Here is a 22,730-nt window from a genome sequence, read left to right as displayed (position 1 = left end):
GGCTTAGTAGGGGGCAGGATCATGGCTCAGGAGGGCTATTTGAATTGTTTTCTTCACATTTTTGTGCCGGCCTATTTCTTGGCCAGTAGAGCCACACAGTGAGAGGTCTGGTGAGAAAGGGGAGGCCTGGGCTGACTGTTGTTCAGCCTTGGCTCCTGGGAGCAAGGCCCTGAGCAGCAGGGGGGGGTGGGCACAGGGGAGGGCAGGTAAGCTGCCAGGAGGAAGAGTTGGAGATTGAGAACTCCCATCCATAGGGCAGAGCTTGCCTGACTGACCATGAGGATCGGATCTTCCTCTTAGGGTAACAGAATCCTCTGTGCTCAGGGCTGGACTGGAAGAAGTCATGAGAGAGTGCCTTTCTGTAGGCCAGGCAGCTTGGTTCCTTTGCACCCCACCTGCAAATTTTGGTTAGTTCAGGGTGCTTCTCAAATTCTCTAGGACGAGCTGGCCAAAATAGCTCAAGGACCAGGAGTTCTGGAACCACAACAAGGATCCCTGACCAGGAAGAAGAAATACATATTTTATTTTTTCCTTCTGACATAACATTTTTCTAGTGCAGATCTGAAATGTTTAGTATACTAGTGAGAAAAAAGAAATAAGACGTGCTGGGCACCAGTGTCTCATGCTTATAATCCTAGCTACCCAGGAGGCTGAGATCTGAGGACCTCGGTTCAAAGCCAGCCTGGGTGGGAAAGTCCTTGAGACTTGTCCCCAGTAAACCACCAGAAAACCAAAAGTGGCGCTGTGGCTCAAGTGGTAGAGTGCTAGCCTTGAGCTGAAGAGCTCAGGGACAGTGCCCAGGCCCAGAGTTCAAGCACCACAACCAACAAAAAAAAGACAAGAAATGAGACATGAAAATGGTACTCCCAGATGCCTTTAAGAAAAAAAAAAAGTCCTACTCAGAAGGGTGGCTGTGTAGGGTGCATGGGGTTAAGAATTAGACGGAGTTAGGTGGGGGGGACACACCAAGGACCGTAATGGCTGTGTCAGGCTGTGGGAGCGCAGATGTTTCACCACTGTGGCTGGCTGCCACAGTGCTCCACGCCACCAGGACTGGTGCATGGGGAGTGGCAGAGCGACTAAGGCAGCATTTAGGATGTGGAGCTGCTGTTGGGCTGTCCCAGGCCTCCCTCCCTAGGACTCATCGGGAAACGACCCCCGCACAGCCACGGGGGACACCTGGCTGATGGCTGATCTGTGCCTTCACTCCCATTGTCCTGGCTCCAGAATGAGTGCCTCTGGTTAAGTGGGTGCAGCTGAGAGGCCTCCAAAAGCCCAGCCCATGGAGCTGATGGTCCTAGAAGGGTTCCCACCTCCTGGCTGCCCCCTAGTGAGATGCTTGGTTCTTCACCTATAGTGGAAGAAAACGACCATGGATTAGTGGTCAAGGAGGCATAGCACAGCTAGGGAACACCCCCCCCCCCATCCCTGTAATGGGGCTATTCTAGACTTTATTTTGCCAGTCCTAGGGCTTGACCTCAGGGCCTGGGCACTGTCCCCAAGCTTGCTCAAGGCCAGCACTCTACCACTTGAGCCATAGCACCACTTGCAGCTTTTTCTGCTTATGTGGTACTGAGGAATCAAACCCAGGGCTTCATGCATGCTAGGCAAGCACTCTACCACCAAGCCCCATTCCCAGCCTAAACTTCGTTTTAATGAGAGGGGTACTGTGGATTGGACATGGTAATGAAGCACATGCCCCATCTCTTCTTAAGAGCTGGGAACCCAGAAACAGCAGGCAAAATAAAGCATCCTTTCCATGTAGTCCATTCTGCAATCACTTGGTGCCTTCTGAGACAGGGCCTTCTGCACACCTTTGAGGGGGAAAGGAATTTGCCAAATTCCCCTCCCCTCAGCAGTCCTGCCCTTGCTGGGTTAGACCTAAGAAGCAGTGTAGGTTTAGCAAGACCCTGAGTTCAGTCCTCAGCTCTGGAGAAAAAAACCAAACCATGGAATGTAGGAGGGCCCTTTAATTCTACACAAAGGGCCCTTGTCAGTTCTAGGTTTGATTCTTTTCTATCCAGAAACATCTATGGGCCACAGCTTCCCTAGGGACATGATATAGTACAGCCCAAAAAGCAGAAACTGCATTGTGTGAGGCATGTCAGAGGTAGAGCACCTGCCTAGCAAGTTCAAGGCCCTGACTTCTGGCACCAGTACAGCCAAAAATAAAAGAGGACAGAGTTTGGGTTTAAAAGCTTAAGAGGTGGTTCTTAGCCAGGAATGGGAGACGACATACCTGTGACATTCTCTTTATAATCTCCCCTTCTTCCCAGATGACATTTCAGCCCAGGACTAACCCAAATGCCTGGCAAACGCCTCTGGTACACTTGAGCCAACCAAGCTGAGTTGGCATACTAAACAGGGCATAGCCCCTTCTCCTGGGTGCTGCTTTAAGATAGAAGTCTCTACTGAGGACTCAGGTAAATTAGTGTTCCTTGCTCACTGGGAAGCCACATGGACCCAAACACGTTTGGGGAGAGGGGAAGGAAGGTAGGCCACTCACTGCAGGTGCAGTGTCTGTGTTTCCCTTGGAGCTGGCTTCCTCTGGATGGGCCCTTAGGCCCTTGGGCTCCTGTGGGGACTCAGTAATTCTGCATGAGGAGCCTCCATTTTCAAGACCCCAGTTTTCTTCATTGCCCTTTGTCTCTGTGCAGAGAGAGTTAATAGTCAATGGTCGACTTTGGAAGGCCAGGGGACCCCCTTTGGGGGGCCCAGCAAGTAATGAAGGGAGCCATAGGTCTCCAGAGAGCAGGAGGTGGATGAGTGGAGGTGGGACACTGCTCTGGCGCCCTGCCGAGTGGACAGGGCTATTGTGACAAAGCCACAGGGAGAGCCAGAGCAAGGGGAGAAGAGGTGCATTCTGGGAAGGGAGGCTTGCAGGCAGGGCATACCTTCAAGAGAGCGTGAAGTGAACACGTGCCAGGTGACTGACCTGCAGACGGATCCCTCTGCCTGTCTATGTGCTCCAGACTCTCCAGCAGGCTGTCCACCTGGGCTTTGATCTGGCTCAGGGCCTCCCTGATGGAGTGCAGCTCGGCAGTGTGCACTGCTGGGAGGGGGGCTGGAGTTGGTACCCGTGCTGGGCAGAGGCCACAGGAGCTCAGAGACTCACCCTCACTTTGGGTGAGACTGCCCCATTCCTCCCTAGCTCTACAGGCAAAGCCTGAGCTCGGTCACTCACACTTGATCTGCCCGGAGGGCAGGTGGCTATTCCTGGAGGCTTTGTAGGGGCTGCAGCTGCTCTTTACCCCCAGGCCCACAGGAGTCCTCCGAATCTTGGTAGACACTTGGTTGATGAGTGGGGGGATCCTCTGGTATCCATACACCCTACATGGACAGGATGGGGCAATAGTCAGGCCATTGCCCCATCTGTTCCACTAGAGGACCCAGGGGGCAAGACTCACCCACCTGTAAGGCAGGCCTTCTCTGCGCAGCTGGTAGTTTGGGTCATAATTACTGCAGAAACAAATGGAAAAGGGGGAGGGGAGGGTCACTGTCCAGGGCCAGGGGCTCTGCTTGGTGCCTAGTTGAACTCGGGGAAACAACAAGCCAGCAGCTCTCCTTCAGAATGCCAGGATTCCCCGCTAGAACCCAGGGACGTGACCAGGATCCCAGCAAACCAGCCTCCTCCTGCTTGGTGTCTGCTTGGTGGGGCCCCCGGGCCCTTCTAGGTAGCAGGAGGGGAAACCACAATCGGGCCCCGGATTTCTGGTCAGTCAGCCTAGACCTGCCCATGGCTCGGCTGGGGGCCCTCGGGCCCTGCTGACGGGCTGCTGGATCTCAGTCTGGCAAAGGATGAAAGGGAAGAGTTCCATCAGAAGCGGGCGCCACGGGGGGGGGGGGGGGGGGGGGGGGAGGGAGATGGCCAGCAGGCAAGCCAGGCCTCACACAGGCAGGGGGGCCAGCTGGCGGGGTGGGGGCTTCGGGTGTCGCCAGGCCTCGCGCCCCCTTCCTGCAGGCCCCTGGGGTGGGATCGAGGCCTGCCCTCCCCTCCTGCCCGCGGGATTACCGGCCACCCCCGCCTCGGCTGCGGATGGGCGGCCCGGATATGCGCCCGGCAGCCGGTTCCGGTGGAGGAGGGGAAGCAGCCCGCGTCGCCGCAGCGGGAGTGGCGGGCCCCTCTGCGGGGAGGTGGGGTGCTCCCTCGAGGGGGGCAGTGGCCAAGACAAGCGTCTCAAGACCACAAACGCCCCCCCCCGGTCCACGCGGCGGCCCCGTCCTCCGACACCGAGCTGTCGGTCAACCACCTGAGTCTTCCTGCAAGCACAGATACTGTCTCAGCATTGGTGGTTCAGTGGTAGAATTCTCGCCTGCCACGCGGGAGGCCCGGGTTCGATTCCCGGCCAATGCACAGGGCTGTTTTTTGTTTTCTCTCCCTTCTTTTTCCTTCCCCTTTAAACCTGTTCTTAGTCTCATTCCTGTTTCCAAAAATGTCTTAACTAGCTAGGGGTAACTGTGTAAAAGCATGAGATTTGGAGTGGCAAGAGTGCTTGCCTCTTATACATGAAGCCCTGGGTTCCATTCCTCAGCACCACATAGATAGAAAAAGCCAGAAGGGACGCTGTGGCTCAAGTGGTAGAGTGCTAGCCTTGAGCAAAAAGAAGCCAGGGACAGTGCTCAGTCCAAGCCCCAGGACTGGCAAAAGAAAAATAGATTTTACAGGCAGCTGCCCACTTGAGACAAGCAGGCTGGGCACATGCACTTCTATAGCCCCCCTGCTCCAGGCAGGGGCCTGCCTCCCTTTGCAGGCACTGAGACCTAATACCCTGGAGGAGGGCCTTGCCCACTGTCCCCCAGGGCAAACGGCCTCTGGGATAATGGCTGCAGCCTGCAAGCCTAGGATCTCCCACTGAAAGAGAACTAAGACCGCTGCAGAGATAGCTCTGTGGGCAGGGAACCAGCTCTTCAAGGGTCCTCAAGGCTACTGTGTGGGGTAGGAGGGGAACCTGTGGGGGACAATCCTTCCACCACAATTTTCAAACCAGCGCAGTGAAAAGCCCCTCACACTGGGTCTCTACGGGAGACACCCACTCAGGCCATGGCTAGCAGGAAGGGATTTGACATAACCACTTTTGAAATCCAGCTGGAGCCACCCACACCCTAGCCTTGCCACCCCCACTTCCAGGGAGATGAGCTGAGACTATCACTAAGTAACTTTAGCAGCAGTACGGCTCACCCAGTGTCCCCCTCCTCCCAGCAAGGCAGAACCCACCCAATCCTCAGGATGGTGGCTAGACTCATCAGTTAGAAAGGGTGCCCGAGCCAGGCGGTGGTCGCTTATGCCAGTCAGCCTAGCTATTCAGCAGTTCTGAGATCTGGGGATCGTGGTTTGAAGCCAGCCCATGCAGAAAAGACTGAGGGACTCTTATCTCCAATTATCAGCAAAAAGACAGAAGTGGAGCTATGGCTCAAGTGCCCAGTCGTAAACAGAAACAGCCAAGCAAGAGCATGAGACTCTCAGTTCAAGTCCCAGTTCCAGAACACAAATACACATGTACTCACACTTGGAAAGAAAGGTAGAAAGAAAAGGGTGCGAGAATGTGCTGAATCAACTCCCTCAGTTTACAGACAAAACTTGTAGATGAGAGACCTCCTCATTCTCAGATGGGCAAGCATATTTAGGGAGCCTTCTGGGGTCCTTGTCCCATCTCAGGGGAACTCAAGTGGGAAATTCAAACAAGCCAGCAATCAGTCTCCCATGCCAACAGGCTACCAGTATATACTCACCAGAAAATGTCTGTGCCCTGATGCCTCTTCTGGACAGGCCGGGCTGGGCCAGGTCTGGATTCTCCAGCCATATCCATAGCTAAAGAGAGAACAGGAGAGAGGGCCCTGTGTACATAGAGCCCGGTCCTGTGACTCAGCTTTGGGGAAGACAGAGCATCAGTCCGTCAATGGGCAGCCGGGCCTGGCCTCAGAGAGATCTGGTCCCCCACCTAGGGCTGGACTCTGACTCTAGAGAGTCATTCTGGATGTGCTGCTAGACAAGGATAAATTGTCTCTATCGGATATTCTGAAACAAAAATATCCCAAGGGTCAAGAAAGTTGTGCCATTTCTTTCCGACCCAACCCATGGTCAGAATCAGTCCCATGGCCCAGGCCTCAGAATTTGGGGTGGTACCATCAAAAGGCTGGAAGATCCTGTGGTCCTCGGGTCCTTTGAGAAGATCCTCTGCTCCAGTCGGTCCGAGTTAATTCTCCAGTGTTCTCTTGCCTCCTGCCCAGGACTGAGCCTTCTGTCCAGCCCTGGCCTGCTTGTGTGCCAAGCCCCATGCCCACGCCTCGCACCTGTCCGGTGCTAAGCCTCTGTTTGCTGGCTACTGCTGAGAACCAGGGTGGCTCAGAGCAAGCAGCGCCCTTTTCAAAACAATCTCAAGTTCAGAAAATTGTCTTCAGACCAACAACTTCCCAGATCCAGGTTATTTCCTTTAACTCAAGAGAAAAGCAGCCCAGGAAGCAATGGGCCTGGAACACGACGTGGCAGCACACTTGGCATCTTCTCTGGGCTGACCCGAGGGACTGCAGGGCTCCTGGGTAGGAGGAGGTGGTCCCGACTGTTCGATGCTTGGAAAGCCAGTAATATTTTATTTTATGAAATGCTACTGAGGCAAACTTGTGAGTGTGTGTACAGGTCCTGAGTGAATTCAGGGCCTGGGTGCTGTCCCTAGATCACAACTAGTGTTCTGCCACTGGAGCTACAGCTCTTCTTCTGGCTTTTTGGTGGTTAATTGGACATAGGAGTCTCAGGATTTTCCTGCCTGGACTGACTTTGAACGTCATCCTCGGATCTCAGCCTCCTGAGTAGCTAGGGTTACAGCATGAGCCACCAGTGCCTGGCTCCAATGAAGTAAATTGAACAGATTTGAAATTCAAATTTAAAGCCCCTTGTCCACATTTTGGTTGAAGGTTTATGTGGAAATTATGGTTGCCAACCAAGCACACAGCTAAATGTTAGGAGGAAAATGTTGTTTCCTTTTTGTTGGTAGAGTGGTGGCAACCAGCACTTCTTTTTCATACTGGGATTTGAACTCAGGGCTTTACACTTGTAAACACTCTAAGCATGTGAACCACAACTCCATCCCTTTTTGTTTTAGATTGTGGGGCTAAACTCAGGGCCTGGGCACTGTCCCTGAGCTCTTCAGCTCAAGGCTATCATGTTGAGCTACACCACTTCTGGTTTTCTGGTGGTTCATTGGAGATAAGAGTTGCACAGACTTTCCTGCCCGAGCTGGCTTTGAACTGTGATCCTCAGATCTCAGCCCCGAGTAACTAGGATTCCAGGCATGAACCACCAGCGCCTGGCTTAGGTTATTCTTCAGACAGGCTCTTCTATGTTTTTTCTGAAGCCAGCCTCAAATCATGATTTTCCTACCTATGTCTCAACATAGTTGGACTTCTATGCATGAGCCATGATACTCAGCCTCAGGAGGCCTTTTAGAGAGGAAACTGCAACAGAGCCATAAATCCTGCGAATCAGTTCTTAGCAGATGGCCTTGCCCAAGTCCTGCTGGATGCACCAGCAACCTCCTGTAATGGAGATGTCCCACATTCAAACCTTCTTCCTGTATTCTCCATATCCCCCAATGCTGAGACAGAACCTGACTTTGTCTGCCCACCTTTCCTAGCCTTCCTGCAGCTAGGACTCCAGCACCTGGCCTGACTCTTCCAGGCAGAACCACTGACCAATTCTGAATTAAAACTGCTGCTGGGAAGAGGCAGCACCTTGCCCATTGGTGGCAGCAACAGCAGCTATATCAGCTTTCAAAGATGGTGGCATCTTTGTCCTACTTCAGTGGTGCTAGCTGTAGTTTCTGCCAATCAGAGACCAACGTTGCCACATGATTTCTCCCAGATCTTATTCTCCCATCCTTGAGTTCATGAGCACTAACAAGTATCTTCCAATGAGCTCTTGTTTCTGCTTAGGAAACCAGAGGAAGCTAAGGTTGGTAGGTGACCAGACCATAGAGAAAATCCAGCTAGTATTAAGAGCCAGCAGACCATGCGGAGCCATGGTGAGTCAGTTAATCCTGGTCCCCTAGAACAAAGCACCTATCAAAGGCAAGGCTTTGAGGCTTTGTGGCTCCTGCCATAGAAGCTTACAAGGATCACACTGAAGCCAGTGTGATTAGTGTGGCTCACACCTGTAATCCTACTTCCAGAGGCTGAGATCTGAGGATTGAGTTTCAAAGCCAGCCCGTGCAGAAAAGGTCAGTGAGACTCTTAACTCCAATGAACCAGCAAAAAGCTGGAAGTAGAGGTGTGACTCAAGTGGTAGAGTGTTATCCCTATGTAAAACAGCTCAAGGACAGTGTTGCCCACAGGGAGCCGTCCTGAATTTGAGGCCCACCTTCTGGCAAAGAGCGTGAACCTGGGGCTCCCCCCCGCACCCCGCAGAGGCCCCCAGCGTACACTCATGTCTGAGGCCTGTCTGGGCTGCCAAATGGCATCAGTGATACCCACAAGGGGCCCACCTGGGGGCACTCCACCTTCCACCAGAGACCCAAGGATGGACATGGACTAGGTAACAAATGGTGACCAGGTGGCAGTAGTGGCAGTGGCAGGGTCATAAGGGCCAGCAGGTGGGAAGCAGGTGGGGGGTGGAGGGTGACCAGCTTTCTGAAGGGTCCCTGCCCTGACAAGAGAGGCGAGGGTGGGCTCTAGGTCTCAAGGATGCGCATGCGCCCCGGCCTTTTCCCTGGAGCTTGGAAGTGGTGGGGTGGGGGCGGGGCTAGTTGCCCTATGGAGAAGTCATGTCCTGCATGGGAAGAGTTGAAGCCCGTGCCTGGTGCCTGATTACCAGACAGGACCAAGGTGGGAGAGGGGCCCCTTTTGCCTCCTAAAAGGCAGCAAGAGTAGGAGAGATACTGGGCAAGCCGGCCTGTAAACCTGGGGCTTCCCACAGGGGGGCCCTTCCATCCCACCTCCATTAAACAGGCTGAATCAGTAAAAGAGTATGGAAAGATTCCATGATAGCCACACGGTGTTTTCTCAGATGAGTCACTCAACCTCTCTCTCTGCTTCCATTTCTTCAACTGTAGAATGTAGATAGTACTACTCCCTTCTCAGTGAGATTGTATGAGAGAGGGTGTTTAAATGTTAACAGATGTAGGCTGTTGATTACAGAGTCTGACTCACTGTGTTGTATTAATGCCAGCTGGGATGTTTGAGGAGCTGGAGGAGAGAATGGGACTGTAGATTCTGCTTGTACCTTTAGCTCTGATGTGAAAGCACTCCACCTGCGTGCATGTGTGCACACACACACATACACACACCAAAATACGAACAAAAAACATTCAGTGAGGGAAAGAATTTGATTTTCTAAATTACTGAGTAGCCTGAAAACATCTAGAAGGTGGCCTGGATTATAAGATGAACAGTAAAGGAACAAAGGAAATAGGATAGGTCCATTTCATTTTCCCAGGATCCTCCTGGGTCATCTAAATTCTCCTTTGAAACAAGCAATTGCCAACCTATCTGATTCATAACTGAGTCTAATCCCTTGCAGGCTGCATCACCCCAAAAGCTCCAGTTGTCCCAGAAGGTTTGGCCAAGATGGAGGAGAGTGACCTCTTCTGACCGCTGGCTCTCGCTTCCGCTTCTGCATCTTGTTGAAGCTTATCTCACCAGTCAAAAGCAAGCTGAGGGGTCCAGGCTATCCATTTCCATGAGATTCCTGGAGGACCCCTTCTTCACAGGATTCACTACCACTCTATGTCCAATTTCCTGCATCCTCCATGGTCTGAGATTTTGTGGGATGTTAATCATGCAAGTCCTAGCCTGGTCCTTGTTCCTTATAGGGGAGCAGCCAGGCAAGCAGGGTGGATTCCCCCCCAGGGCTGGCAGTGGAGTTGCCTGGCCATCCTCAGGGCCCCAGGTCCCATCGGGAAACATGCTCCTGAGCTGGAAAGGAAGCAGCACACCATGAGGTTTGATGGCAGCCCAGGAAGTCCTGGAATGGGAGCCCTGCAGCATGCAATCTGGAAGTACCCAGAGCCATGATTCTTTGGGGAGCTCTAAACCCTTCGAACAGGTGCGGGGAGCTGGTTCTGGGCTAGGCTGCACCCCTGCCCTACACCACAGTTCACGGGTCTTTATGCAATCAGGGAACACAGGAAAGAGTCCTTGGAGAAATCCTCAACAAAATGTGGTTCCAGTCCTGCCCTTGCATGGACTTGCTATGTGAAGCTGAGCCTGCCATCCTCCTTCTGGGCCTCAGACACTTGCAGGTAAAAGTTCCCAAGCAGGACATCGTCTGCGGTTCTGTGTGCCCAAACTCTGTGCTGTGAGCTGATTAGAGCAACCTGGAGTGGACAATCAGTACCTCAAGGGTGAGGAACCAGAAGAGGGGAGCTGAGGGACGAGCCTTACCAAACTGGCAGATGTAACGGTTTCGAGTTTTACAACGTTGGTCATTCCAGTTGAAGGCAGTGGATGCCTGCAGCTCCACACAGTTGCCAAACCTGCCAGGCCAGGACAGACAGTGCTCAGGGTGGAGGAGTCTGGAAGACTCTTACACCCTCCACCACATTAGACCAACTGTATCTGTGAAGCCCGGGGGTCCTCCAGCTGCAGATAGGGCTACGAGGAGCCAGGCTCACCCGGAACATTGCAGCTCTTCTCCAGGAAGCCAGAGGTCTGGGCAAAGCTCCTCACTTAGAGCACTCTGCAACACTAACTGAGGGATAGCCTGGAACAGACTTCCTTCCTAGATGGAGAAGGTGTTCCAGGAGCCCATTCAGGCCTGGCTGCTGGCAAGGAAATGTCTTACCTCTGGGCCAAGATAACAAAGGTTGCCCATTGCTTAATTACCCAGTGCCTGACTCAGCACCTAGAAGTACCTTAGAGGCCGCACAGCCTCATCACCGCTACCTCTGCTCTGGGTATTCCTGGACTTTGCAGACCAGAGCAAGGTCACAGAGCTAGAAAGTCTTCCGTATAGGCCAGCTGGTGGGCCAGCTGGTGAATGGCTATATATACGAAGAATGAAGATGGGGCTGGACGCTGGTGGCTCACGCTTATAACCCTAGCTACTCCAGAGACTGAGATCTGAGGATTGAAGTTCAAAGCCAGCCTGGGAAGATGAAACTGAGAAATTCCTATGTCCAATTAACTAGTGAAAAGCCAGAAACGGAAGAATGGCTTAACTGATAGAGTGCCAGCCATGAGCCAAAAAGCTAAGGGAGAGCACAATGACCTGAGTTCAAGCTCCAGTACTGGCACAAAAATAATTGCGAATGGGTAGATAGTGAAGGAACGCTGGCATCAGTGGTACGCAGGCAGGCAGGGGACAGGAGAGCTGGCAGAGGGGTGAGCGTAAGACAAATGGAAGGACAGTGTAGGGGAAATGGGGATGACAGATGGATGAAGGCTGGGGTCCCCTTTCTTTTATGTGTGTCCCTCCGTCGTCTGAGCCTTGTGCTTATGTTATCGGGACCAGGTCCAGAGCCTCAGAGGCTGGGCCAGGCAGGTTGAGTTGATTCTTCAGAGGAGTCTGAAGGTTCAGACTCAGGAAAGAAGGGGATGCAGAGGAGGATACAGTTACCCCACACTCACCCCCGGTTGTCAGGCTGCCCAAAGGCAAAACTGGTGAAGGATTGGTGCTCCCCTGTTGCCCAGCGGAAGGAGTCCTTAGCCATCTTGTAAGTAAGGCCTAAGACCAGGATAGTCGAGGTTGCCCACTTCCGGACAGCCTGGGATCCTTCTCAGAGTCCAGTGGCCCCGAGAACAAGGTCTGAGCCCCAGGAGCCCGGCTGCCTAATGCCTTTGGGTCCTCGACCCGTAAACTCTCTTTTCGGCATTTCCAATTCCTGTCTCCCATGGTTCTCCTCTTCCTCATGTCTTTCCTGGGGTGGGGAGCCTGACCACTGGCCCCATTTCAAGACTCCAAGCCCTCATCATAAGCAATTGCTCTGGGCTGCTGCAGCTCAGGATTCATGAAGTAATGTGAAGATTCATGAAACCATGTGGCTATTAAGCCCCTGTACTCACTGTACCCCTCAACCAACGCAAACACTCACCAATCCAGAAGTTCCTGGTCTCAAAGTCGCTGTCAGTCACCTCGTTGGTGGTTTCCAGACGGCCCAGGTAGAAGGCGATGATGTCCTGCACTTTCTGGCTCTCAATCTGGGCTAGCACTCCACCCTTTCCCTGAAACCCCCCAGCTCAGGTCACACTGGCAGGACCCCCAAGAGCTCAGGGACCCCAAATGTATATACCAGCCACCCCCCAACAACCTCCTGCCTTCTGAAAGCAGGGTCCCCCATTCTTTCCCTTGCCAGCTTCCTGTCCTTAGGAGCTCAACAAGGAGCCCATAGGCTCAGGTGGGGTCCTGCCCTTGGAAAGATGTCTTCAGTGTATTCAAACTGATTGCCAACATTCATAAAATGAGAGATGCCAATGAAAACCTGGTTTCTAGCCTGGAAAAACTGGGTTCTGGGCACCCTGACCTGCTATTTCTGTATGGCACCCAGAATCTAGGCCTGAATTAGGATAACTCCTTAGATACAGGTTGGACAGGGCCTTGTCCCTGGTTGAGTAGCTTAAGTCATTAAGCGACTTCCTGGCTTCTAGGAGCCTTTGCATCAGAAATCCCTGTTTTTGTACTCATGAGGAGGGTGAGTCAGGGGAGATTGAAGGGATCATCCATTTTGATCCTCGTTTGAGAGCCTGAGGAGTCCCTGGGAGGGTAGGGGTCAGCTATCACCTGGCATTTCATCTTGGCTCCGTAATAGGTGTCTGCCTCAGAAGACACCATAAAGCAGTCTCCATCGATCCTCAGGTCACAGGTGTGGAAAGGAAAGTGTACCTTGGCTGTGGGGAGGAGGGAGACTGAGTCTGTGTGTGCCTGCTTCAGAATGGGTACCCTCTCCCTCCCAGCCAGGGAGCTCAAAGGGCTCCCCTCCGCTGGCCACCTAACTGGAAGTAGTGGCAGTCAGTGATGTCCTGGAAAACACACATAACAAGCTCTTTCTCTCTCTCTTAAACTGTGACATTCATACATTGTAGCATTTGCCAATTTCAGTGGTGGAGATGTCCCACTATTGCCAATATTTTTTTTTCCAGTCCGGGGGCTTGAACTCAGGGCCTGAGCACTGTTCCTGGCTTCTTTTTGCTCAAGGCTAGCACTCTTACCATTTGATCCACAGCGCCACTTCTGGCTCTTTTCTACATATGTGGTGCTGAGGAATCGAACCCAGGGCTTCATGCATGCTAGGTGAGCACTCTATCGCTAAGGCACCTTCCCAACCCCCACTGCCAATTTCAAGCTATCCATGTGAGGTCACAGAATGGAGAGTTGGGAGGAAATGTGCTCAGTAGTCTTCTGGGAGCTGGGAAGGTGGGATCCAGGATTCCAGCCTAGGGGGTCCTGGGGAGGGCTGGGGGCAGCACATACTGGCACACTGGGCTCCTCCGTAGCCAACATCGCAGATGCAGGAGCACTTCTCCTCGCGGAACCGGCCATGCACACACTGCACACTGCACCGCACTGCCCGGACAGAACAGGAGGGCAGCATGGGGGCCTCTGGTCTCCTGGGTCCATGCGGCACCCACAGGCTGAGGGCTCTGTCCCAAGGCCAAATCTGATCGCATTTTGATTTCTCTGCGAAGCTCAATGTCTTGCTCACCATTGGGACTTAGTGAATGCGTGTAGGGTGCCATTATGTATGTGCTCAGCACCCCTAATCCATCCTCAGCCTCTTACCACCCCAGCCTTCAGGACACAGCACAGATATGCATGCCTCCAGGCACACCTCCCCCTGAGCCCTCAGCTTAGCTACTGGGTTCCTCACCTTGGCAGTACCTGCCTGTGTAGCCCGGGGGACAGTGGCAGTGGCAGGTGCTAATGTTGAGGTGTCCATGGTTTCGGCAACTCATGCGACATGGGTTCCTGGGGACCTCTGTTCAGATGAGGAGGGAACTCTGAGAAGTTACCTCTTCCTAGTAGACCAGGCAGGTGGTTTTCTGGATGCTTAAAGCTAGGGCTTCGGGGATAGCCCCTTGGGCTGCTTCCCCTGTCCCAGCGTCACCAGACTGAGCCCATATAATGCCTAAGGCTCCAACAGGCAAGCAGGCAGAGTGGAGCACTCACCACAGAGCCCCCCGGCATGGTCCCAGGCCTTGAAGCATCCGGAGAGGCCGGCTGTGCACAGTGAGCACCAGGCACCCTTCTTATAGGGCGCGATGGTCTTCCCATCCAACTCCCAGTTGCCTCTGTGAGAGCAAGTGTGAGAGAATCCCAAAAGGACCTGGCCTTGGGCTAGGCAGGGTGGGGCCTTGCTGCCTGCCCCATGGTCCCTTTCAGGGAGTCAGGGAGCTGGGGCAGAGGGGGACATCTACGAGGAAAGAAAAGATGACCTCTACACAAATCCTGGGCAAATCCCCTGAAAGGAGGGTCGTGCTTCTAAGAAGAGGAAGCCTTGTTCTGGACAAGCCTTGTTCTGTATCCTCTCCCTTTCCTCTATCATAAGGGTATAGACCAAGAAATAAAGGCCTTTTGGGTGAGGAGAAGTGGACAACTTGCCCTTGATGAAATCCACGTCACAGGGACTTACCCAGGGGAGTAGGCACAGACAAAGGCTTCCATCGCTGCACGGCCCTTGGAGCACAGATGCCACCCACAGCCCACTTGGCTCGAGGTAGCCCACACGAGCTGCAGGGGGTACAATGGCTCAGAAACACTACCACAGATGCCTCCCACTCTGATCTGGGGGCCAGCAACATGGGCAAGTGCACATCTGCAGGGTGGGGTGAAAGAGCCTGGCACGAATCTGGGCAAATGGACAGCGCTGTGCATTCTCTGAGGGCCTCGGGAACAGCTCAGGGTTCTTGCCTGGGCCATTACAATAGTAGGAAGGCTTTCTGAGTGAAGATTGATGGTTAAAAGATGAAGAAGGGGGGGCTGGGGATATAGCCTAGTGGCAAGAGTGCCTGCCTCAGATACACGAGGCCCTAGGTTCGATTCCCCAGCACCACATATACAGAAAACGGCCAGAAGCGGCGCTGTGGCTCAAGTGGCAGAGTGCTAGCCTTGAGCGGGAAGAAGCCAGGGACAGTGCTCAGGCCCTGAGTCCAAGCCCCAGGACTGGCCAAAAAAAAAAAGATGAAGAAGGGAGGGGAGGTTATGGGCAGATGAGGAGAGTGGAAAAAGAAGGACTGGGACATCAAAGGCTTTGTAAGAGACTGCGAAATTCACCAGAATGTTCTCTCTACAGGCCTGCCTTTTTCTTTTTTCCCTATTCTGGGGGAATCAAGCCAGGGTGTTCATGTGTAGTAAGTAAGCACTCTGCCACTAAGCTAAAATCCCCAGGCCACAAGCCTACTATTTGAATGTGAATTTGTAGCTGTTTGCAGCAAGAGGTAAAGTCTTTATTTTATTTATCATTATTATTATTTGCAGGTTCTGGGGCTTGAGCTCTGGGTCTGGGTGCTGTCTCTGGGCTCCTTTTTCTCAAGGCTCACACTCTACCACTTGAACTAGAGTGCCATTTTTGTCTTTTTTTTTTGTGATTAATTGGAGATAAGAGTCTCACAGACCTTCCTTCCTAGGCTGGCTTTGAACTTCAATCCTCAGGCCTCAGCCTGTTGAGTAGCTACTGATGCTTGGCTAAGGGGTAAAGTCTTTTTCCCACACTCCTGAGTCTGGCTAGCTCTGTGACAATTTGTGTTGCTCCAAGAATGCAGCAGAAGTGATACTGAGTTAGTTTTGAAACAAGGTCTTAAGAGACTTTTTCAGCATCCATTCATACTTGATCAGATAATAAACTTTCCCAGATTAGCTGGCTAGAGGTTGAAAGGCCTTCTAGGCAGACTGATTACATTTGCTACATGTTGGAACACAGGAACAGTGGATCAAACCAAAGGAAAAGGGGAGGAACAAGACTTTCCTAATATCTTCTAAATCTAGGCCATCTTTTTTTTTTTTGCCAGTCTTGGGGCTTAAACTCAGAGCCTGGACACAGTCCCTGAGCTTCTTTTGCTCAAGGCTAGCACTCTACCACTTGAGCCACAGTGCCACTTCTGGCTTTTTCTGTTTACATGGTGCTGAGAAATTGAACCCGGGGATTTATGCATGCTAGACAAGCACTCCACCACTAAGCCACATTCCCAGGCTGATATCCTTGAGTCTGAGTCTCACTCTGTATCCCAGGCTGGCCATGAGCTCTCAATCTTCAAAATTACTAGGATTACAGGTGTGTGCCACTATATCTGGCTTCATTTTTAAATTTACATTTTGAAATTAGTCATTTTTTTTCTTGTCCAAGACCTGGACTCGACCTCAGTATCTGATGTTTTTGCTCCTTAGCAGGTACCCTACCACTTGAGCTGTGTCTCCAACCCCCTAAGATATTTTTGCATTTTTGATTGTTGTTATAAAGGTGATGTACAAAGAGGGTACCGTTACATATGTCAGCTAAAGAGTACATTTCTTTTCAGACAATATCACCCCTTCCCTTGCTCCTAAAATAATTTTTTAAAAAGTAAAACTAGACAAAAATAGACCTATCAGTGGATCATAATAGCTCAAAAGCTATGTACACATGATCATATAAGATGAGGATAAGCAAAAACAACACCAAGAGAAGGACACAGGAGGATTCTATTGTTGACATTACGTTTAATGTTCTAGGTGAATTTCCTTTGGTGTACCCTACGTGGTTACTGTATATGATTTTGGTACACTGGATATTGTATATATGCCTACCTGAACTAGGGAAGGGAAAGAAAAATGAGAGTGTAACAGTTATTACAAGAAATGTACTCACTACCTTATTATGTAACTGTACCCCCTTTGCACAACATCTTGTCAATAAAATTTAATTAATAAACAAAATAGTAAAACTAGACAGATTGGAGAAAAAGATGAAATTCTACTATTTAGGACCAAGTATAGCCTCTTTAAAGATGACCCAAGCAACTTTTGTTGTTGTTGTTTTGTTTTTGCCAGTCCTGGGGCTCAGACTCAGGGCCTGAGCACTGTCCCTGGCTTCTTTTTGCTCAAGGTGAACACCACCACCTTTGAGATACAGTGCCACTTCTGGCTTTTTCTGTGTATGTGGTACTGAGGAATCGAACCCAGGGCTTCCTGCATGCAAGGCAAGCATTCTACCACTAAGCCATATCCCCAGCACCCCAAGCAGCTTTTGAAGGAAGCTCACAGTTTGGCTTTATCTCCTCACCTGAGTGTAGTGGCTGCAGGTGGTGTTGTGGGCACACTCAGTGGCTACGTGGCTGTACTGCTGCCCTTCTGCAAACCACAGGCTGACCACTTGGACAAAGGATGCTGAGCCTGCAGGCAGGAGCTGCGTGTTCCAGCCCACTTGTGGGGCACGCTGCGGGGCAGATGTCAGGCTTGAGGCTGGGGTACCACAGAGGGCTGCTCTGGCTTGAGCCAGTTGGGCCAGGCTCTCGCTCCAGTCCTGGGGGTGGCAAAGACAGATATCTTTAGAGGGCCTTTGGGGTGAAAGGTGAAACCTTTGGGTAATGACTGAAGTCTCACTGCCTGCAAGCATCACAGAGACTGGATGAAGAAGAGCCCCACCTAGCTGGGTAACACTCTAAACTGACTTCCCACTCTGTATGGGGAAGGAGCAGTCAGGACCCCCAGAAGCTCCTCAAAGTGTGTTGAGAAAATATATGGGGTTGCCAGATGCTGGTGGCTCATGCCCATAATCCTAGCAGCTCAGAAGGCTAAGATTTTAGGATAGTGGTTCAAAGATAGCCTAGGCAGGAACATCTGTGATTCTTTTTTGGGGGGGCCAGTCCTAGGGCTTGGACTCAGGGCCTGAGCACTGTCCCTGGCTTCTTCTTGCTCACTTTTTGCTTCTTTGTGCCACTTGAGCCACAACACCACTTTTGGCCGTTTTCTGTATATGTGGTGCTGGGGAATCGAACCCAGGGCCTCATGTATATGAGGCAGGCACTCTTGCCACTAGGCCATATCCCCAGCCCCACATCTGTGATTCTTATCTCCAATTAACCACCTAAAAGTCAGAAGTAGAGGTATGGCTCATTTGGTAGCGTGCCAGCCTTGAGGGAAAAAAAAAAAAAGTGCTTAGGGGGCTGGGAATAGTGGTAAAGTGCTCACCTCATATACATGAAGCCCTGGGTTCCATTCCTCAGCACTACATATATAGAAAAGGCCGGAAGTGGCACTGTGGCTCAAGTGGTAGAGTGCTAGCCTTGAGCAAAAAGAAGCCGGGGCAGTGCTTAGGCCCTGAGTTCAAGCCCCAGGACTGGCAAAAAAAAAAAAAAAAGGGTAAAAAGCAAACCAATGCAATAGCAATACTTAACTTACAAGACAATATGTTGTAAACTAACTGTACAACTTTGGGAGAAATTGGGGAGGAGGGAAGGTGAGAGAAAAATGAAGGAGGGAGTTACAAATTGGACAAGAAATGTACTCCTGGGGCTGGGGATATGGCCTAGTGGCAAGAGTGCCTGCCTCATATACATGAGGCCCTGGGTTCGATTCCCCAGCACCACATATACAGAAAATGGCCAGAAGTGGCGCTGTGGCTCAAGTGGCAGAGTGCTAGCCTTGAGCAAAAAGAAGCCAGGGACAGTGCTCAGGCCCTGAGTCCAAGCCCCAGGACTGGCCAAAAAAAAAAAAAGAAAAGAAATGTACTCCTAACGTTGTGACTGTAACCTCTCTGTATATCACCTTGACAATAAAAAATAAAGACAATAAAACAAAACAAAAAGATAGTGTTTAGGCCTTTAGTTCAAGCCTCAGTACCTGCACAAAAAATGAAACAAAATAACACCTGGTTTCTGTCAGCAGAATCCATCTCTGCCCAGGACTGAGCTTTTAACTTCCTAAGCCCTGCAGTGAACAGAAGCAGCCCAGGCCAAGGGCTGGGCTTCTGCTGCCATTTTTCCCCATCTGGTAATGTGAGGTGATGCTGTCTAAGCCTTACACACTGGATCTGTGTGTAGGCCTCCCACTGCCACACCCCAAGAGTACCTAGGAGCACCCATGGGAAGCAGAGGGTGCAATGAGGTGTTCTGGCCTCGTGGTTTCACCTGAGCAGCTCAGCTCTGGAGCAGGTGCCTTAGCTCTTCCCACCAGCACCAGCTGATCTCACCTACTACCCCCTCCCTCTTCAATCACTATCTCAGGGTTGCCCCGGTCCATCCCAACCACTGAATTCCGATGGTGTGACCTCCACAAGTTACTCCGTCTCCGTAAGTCATGACCTACTCATCTGTAAAATGGGGGTAAGGTGCCTACAACAGGATCAGATTGTTCTGAGGACCTGTGTGTAGGTGTGGTCACTTGCCTATGATCTCACACTCGAGAGGCAGAGGCAGGAGGATGCAGGGTCTGAGGTCAGCCTAGGCTGGGGAGACCCAGTTGCAAGAACAATAAATAGTTGGGATTGAATGGATGGCAGCAGGCCTTGCCTCAGGGCAGATGTGCACTGGGATTTTATCTCTGCTGAGAGCTAGAAGACCGACCCCAACTAACCCCAGGGCTTCAGCCTACTGTATTCACAGAGAAGGGGTGCTCCAGCCCACTGGAAGCCCACATATATGCCTTTAAAACTGTGATTTTCCTAGGACTTTGACCAAATGGCCATGAAAAAGGCCCAAGCTGTCTCCTGGCAGATTGTAGCCACCTCCTCCAGGTACAGAGCCCCTGGGAGGAGCTGTCTACTGGCAGGTGTTACAGTTGGGAGCACCAGGCTCTCCAGAACCTGGGCCTGGGGAAGAGCAGAACAGAGCCGCTCAGAGCAGGGAAAGGGGAAGAAGCGATCCCCACCTGCCTGCCCCACCCCCACCTCCTGGGAAACTGACCCCGGAGCTCTCAAGGTCGCCACCCACTGGGGCTGCCAGCCTCCGAGGAGTTTATGGGATGCAGCCATGGGGAACCCTGCCGGCCCCTACTTGCCCTCCCTCCCTGGCCTGTTCACATGGGCTGGGGTTGCTAGGGTTCCAAGCTCCAAGAGCCCCAGGCTGACAGCTCCAACCCTATTAAGATGGTGGAACACCCCCCCCCCCCCATCCACCTTTGGCTCTTTTGCTGAGATGCAAATAAGTGAATGAACACTTTGGGAGAAGCCCAAAGGGTGACCTCCTACCCAGATAAATCCTGGTCACACAAAACCCTCTGCAGCCCAGAGGGTTGCCTCTCTCTCCCTGTACCCCGTCCTTTCCTTTCTGCTGGTCTCCTTTGTGCATGGAAGAGGGAATTCCAGCTCTTTCCATGTTTCCTGTTCTCCATGGCAACAGGATGCCAGAGAAGGCCCAAGGTCTAGCCTGACCTCTTCCTGGGGAGAAGGACTTTTCAGAGATCCTCGGGCAACCAGGGCCATCATTCCTCCGCTGGGGAGGATAGGGGAAGGGGCTGGCGGTTCTTCCTGCCCCATCCAGGCAGGCAGGAGACAGCCTGACATTGGCATGGCCTCCTGAGCCCTCCTGGGTGTGCTCAGTCCTCCAGCAACCTGACTGGAAGAGGGCTGTCTCTCTCTCTCTCTCTCTCTCTCTCTCTCTCTCTCTCTCTGTGTGTGTGTGTGTGTGTGTGTGTGTGTGTGTGTGTGTGTGTGTGTGTGTTTTGAGGAGTACTTACCAGTCTCTGCATGTTAGCTGCAGGGGGCTGGACCCGGCTCCTGAGACGGTTATGTAGGGATAGGAGTAAAAAACTCTCTTTCCTGCTCAGGGCTAGGGACGAAGAGAAAAGTCAGGCCATGGAGCAGGTAAGAATGCTCCCTAACCCTAGGACACAGACCTGAGATGGGGAGTGGGTGTAGATGGGAGCCCAGGAGACAGGCATGGAAGTAAGAGAGACAAAGTAGGCATAACACAATGTTAAGACACGATAGGGGACAATGAGGAAATGGGGGGCTAAGCCCTGGGCTTCAAACACCCCTGGCTGGGGCTCCTCGAAGCCATTGTGTCTCCTGTCATCTCAGCCCCAGGCTTTAGCTGAAGTCCTTTCTTGTTCCCAACCCTGGGCCAACCTGCTTCATCCTTCCTCCTCATCCATCCATCTTGTTTCCTGGACAGTCCTGATGAGTCCCTTATGGAATCACATTAGAACAACCCAGAGACCAAGCCTGAAACCTGGCTTCCAGAAGTTTCCTGGCACACACACCCACCCCCTACCTTGCATAGCTCACAATGTCTCTTCCACCTTTCTTCCTCATGCAGGTATACCTTACCTCCAATCACTGGAGTCTGCTCTGGTAGCTGGGGTGGCCACCCCTGTGCCCAGTCGATGCCAAGGAGAAGCAAGAGCACAGGCAGGAGCCCAGGCCAGTGGCCCTGGCCTCCCATCCCAAGGGAGAACTCAGGCTGCCGCATAGGCCTGTCCACCGCAGGCACAGTCTGGCTTAGTCCTCCAGCTCACTTCCCAGGCTGAATGAAGCTTTTCCCAACCTCAAGGAGTCAGGCTGTATTGGAAGACAAAAGAAAAGAGGCCCGGGAGCAATCAGTGTGGCTAAACAGCCTCCTGTGGTCAGTGCTGTCTTGAAAAGAGACAGCTCCCTTGGATGGCTCCTCTTCCAGCCTCTGTGGCCTGGCCAGCCTATCCCACCAACAGACAGAGCAGTGTGCACTGACCTCCTGGCCCCTGCTAATCATTTCGGGATTATTAGCACCCTCAGGGAGCCCCTAGAGACCCTGCTGATTGGACAGCAGACATTCCAGGGCTGAGGATTAGTGACCAACGACTGTACCCTAGTTGGCTGTACCCTAGCTAGGACTGTGTCGTCCAAGCCCATCGGTAGCCTCTATTCCCTAGCCCAGGGTTCAGGGAGGAAGCTGGGGTTTCAGTTGTGGGCCTGGTGGGGCAGGGCAGGAACTGGGCAAAACCCCAGGGGAGTTCTTTCCTTTCTTGGGAAGCTTTCCCCAACCCCCAATCATGAATTAAACATATACAGGAGGTAATCATACACCAGACAGGTGCCATCCCTGGGCTTGTAGGGGAGTGGGTTGAGGTTGTACCTTCAGGAGGAAAGATATGCTTTCCAGAAGTGTGTCTGGGAAGCATGCAGGGCTGAGGCCAGCCCTGGTGCCCGACAGGACAGTCCCCATCAGTCTCCTCATCAGTTTCACTGCAGGCCAGGAAAGGCAAGGAAGGCGGGGAGTAGAGCCTGTGATGGATGCCCTTGGCTGAAGGAGTCCTGCTGGAACCAAGTCTGCCTCTAGACAAGTAGGCTCTGGTGTTGGAGGTAGGCAGAAAATTGATGTAAAGTTCCAGGCTTGGTTTGAGGCCTATATAATCCCACCAGATTATCTGGGTGTGCACCGTGGCTCACACTTCCTAGAAAATCAAAGCCTGATCTGTATGGGTCACAGCCAAACGCCCACATTCCTCTCAAGGCAGGTCAGTGTTTATTCCACCATCCCCAAGGGCAGCCTTGGAAGCCAACTACTTCCTTCTTCTGGAGTTGGAGGGGCCTCTGGCTCCTGAACCAGTGCTCTCTCTGGGTTGGGCATCAACACTTGGGTAACACTACTGAAATGCAAGTGGGCTGCTTGGCTTCCAAGGGAGATTCTGATGGAATGTGAGTATCATCATGGGTGTCAGGCAGTGGAGGCAAAGCCAGCCACGGGACCAGAAGCTGGCCTGGGTGTATATAGTACTCAGGGCCTCATAAAGTTTCTTCTTCAACCAGAAGACCTGGCAAACTTAAAACTTGGCACAACAGAATTCCAACCATGCTTAGTAATAGCCATCCTTTCCACAGAACTTACAAAATTGTCACAGAAGTAGACATTGTCTT

General features: G+C 52.2%; 1 protein-coding gene, 1 long non-coding RNA gene and 1 other non-coding gene across 7 annotated transcripts; 1 reads left to right on the top strand and 2 right to left on the bottom strand.

Moving 5' to 3' along the window:
• Positions 1–1,032: 1,032 nt before the first annotated feature.
• Positions 1,033–3,635, bottom strand: LOC125358315. 3 transcript variants are annotated; one of them, XR_007212297.1, is made up of 5 exons: positions 3,412–3,635; positions 3,185–3,330; positions 2,936–3,082; positions 2,507–2,649; positions 1,033–1,351 (listed from the first exon to the last, which is right to left on the bottom strand). It is a non-coding gene; the product is annotated as an uncharacterized LOC125358315 (long non-coding RNA). The 3 variants fall into 3 exon arrangements; XR_007212295.1 differs by having other exon boundaries at positions 1,037–1,351; positions 2,936–3,049; XR_007212296.1 differs by lacking the exon at positions 1,033–1,351 and adding an exon at positions 1,905–1,929 and having other exon boundaries at positions 2,936–3,049.
• A 648-nt stretch (positions 3,636–4,283) lies between these two features.
• On the top strand, positions 4,284–4,354 carry Trnag-gcc. The gene has a single exon. It is a non-coding gene; the product is annotated as a tRNA-Gly (tRNA).
• A 4,958-nt stretch (positions 4,355–9,312) lies between these two features.
• Positions 9,313–22,386, bottom strand: LOC125357970 (C-type lectin domain family 18 member A-like). Of its 3 annotated transcripts, XM_048354805.1 has the most exons (13): positions 21,949–22,386; positions 21,165–21,395; positions 20,573–20,664; positions 17,181–17,420; positions 14,556–14,653; positions 14,093–14,214; positions 13,794–13,901; positions 13,397–13,489; positions 12,707–12,813; positions 12,021–12,150; positions 11,557–11,653; positions 10,372–10,463; positions 9,743–9,903 (listed from the first exon to the last, which is right to left on the bottom strand). In XM_048354805.1, exons 2-13 carry the CDS (start codon positions 21,304–21,306, stop codon positions 9,866–9,868), a joined length of 1,359 nt encoding a protein of 452 aa, XP_048210762.1. In that variant the 5' UTR covers positions 21,307–21,395; positions 21,949–22,386; the 3' UTR covers positions 9,743–9,865. The 3 variants fall into 3 exon arrangements, with proteins under 3 accessions (XP_048210759.1, XP_048210760.1, XP_048210762.1); XM_048354802.1 differs by lacking the exon at positions 11,557–11,653 and having other exon boundaries at positions 9,313–9,903; XM_048354803.1 differs by lacking the exons at positions 11,557–11,653; positions 13,397–13,489 and having other exon boundaries at positions 9,313–9,903.
• Between the last annotated feature and the right edge of the window lie 344 nt (positions 22,387–22,730).

This window comes from Perognathus longimembris, chromosome 10 (genome assembly GCF_023159225.1).
Source record: "Perognathus longimembris pacificus isolate PPM17 chromosome 10, ASM2315922v1, whole genome shotgun sequence".
NCBI lineage: Eukaryota > Metazoa > Chordata > Mammalia > Rodentia > Heteromyidae > Perognathus > Perognathus longimembris.
Note: the sequence above shows the minus strand (reverse complement) of the source record. Positions and strands in the feature narration are given on the sequence as shown.

Bases quoted from the DNA above. Each gene is read 5' to 3' on its own strand.
- LOC125357970 (XM_048354802.1), bottom strand. From the start codon at position 21,306: ATGCGGCAGCCTGAGTTCTCCCTTGGGATGGGAGGCCAGGGCCACTGG. The intron at 14,215-14,555 runs GTAAGTCCCTGT...TTGCTCTCACAG, and splicing joins GTCTGTGCCTACTCCCCTGG to AGGCAACTGGGAGTTGGATG. The intron at 10,464-12,020 runs GTGAGTGTTTGC...CTGGCCTGGCAG, and splicing joins GACCAGGAACTTCTGGATTG to GTTTGGCAACTGTGTGGAGC.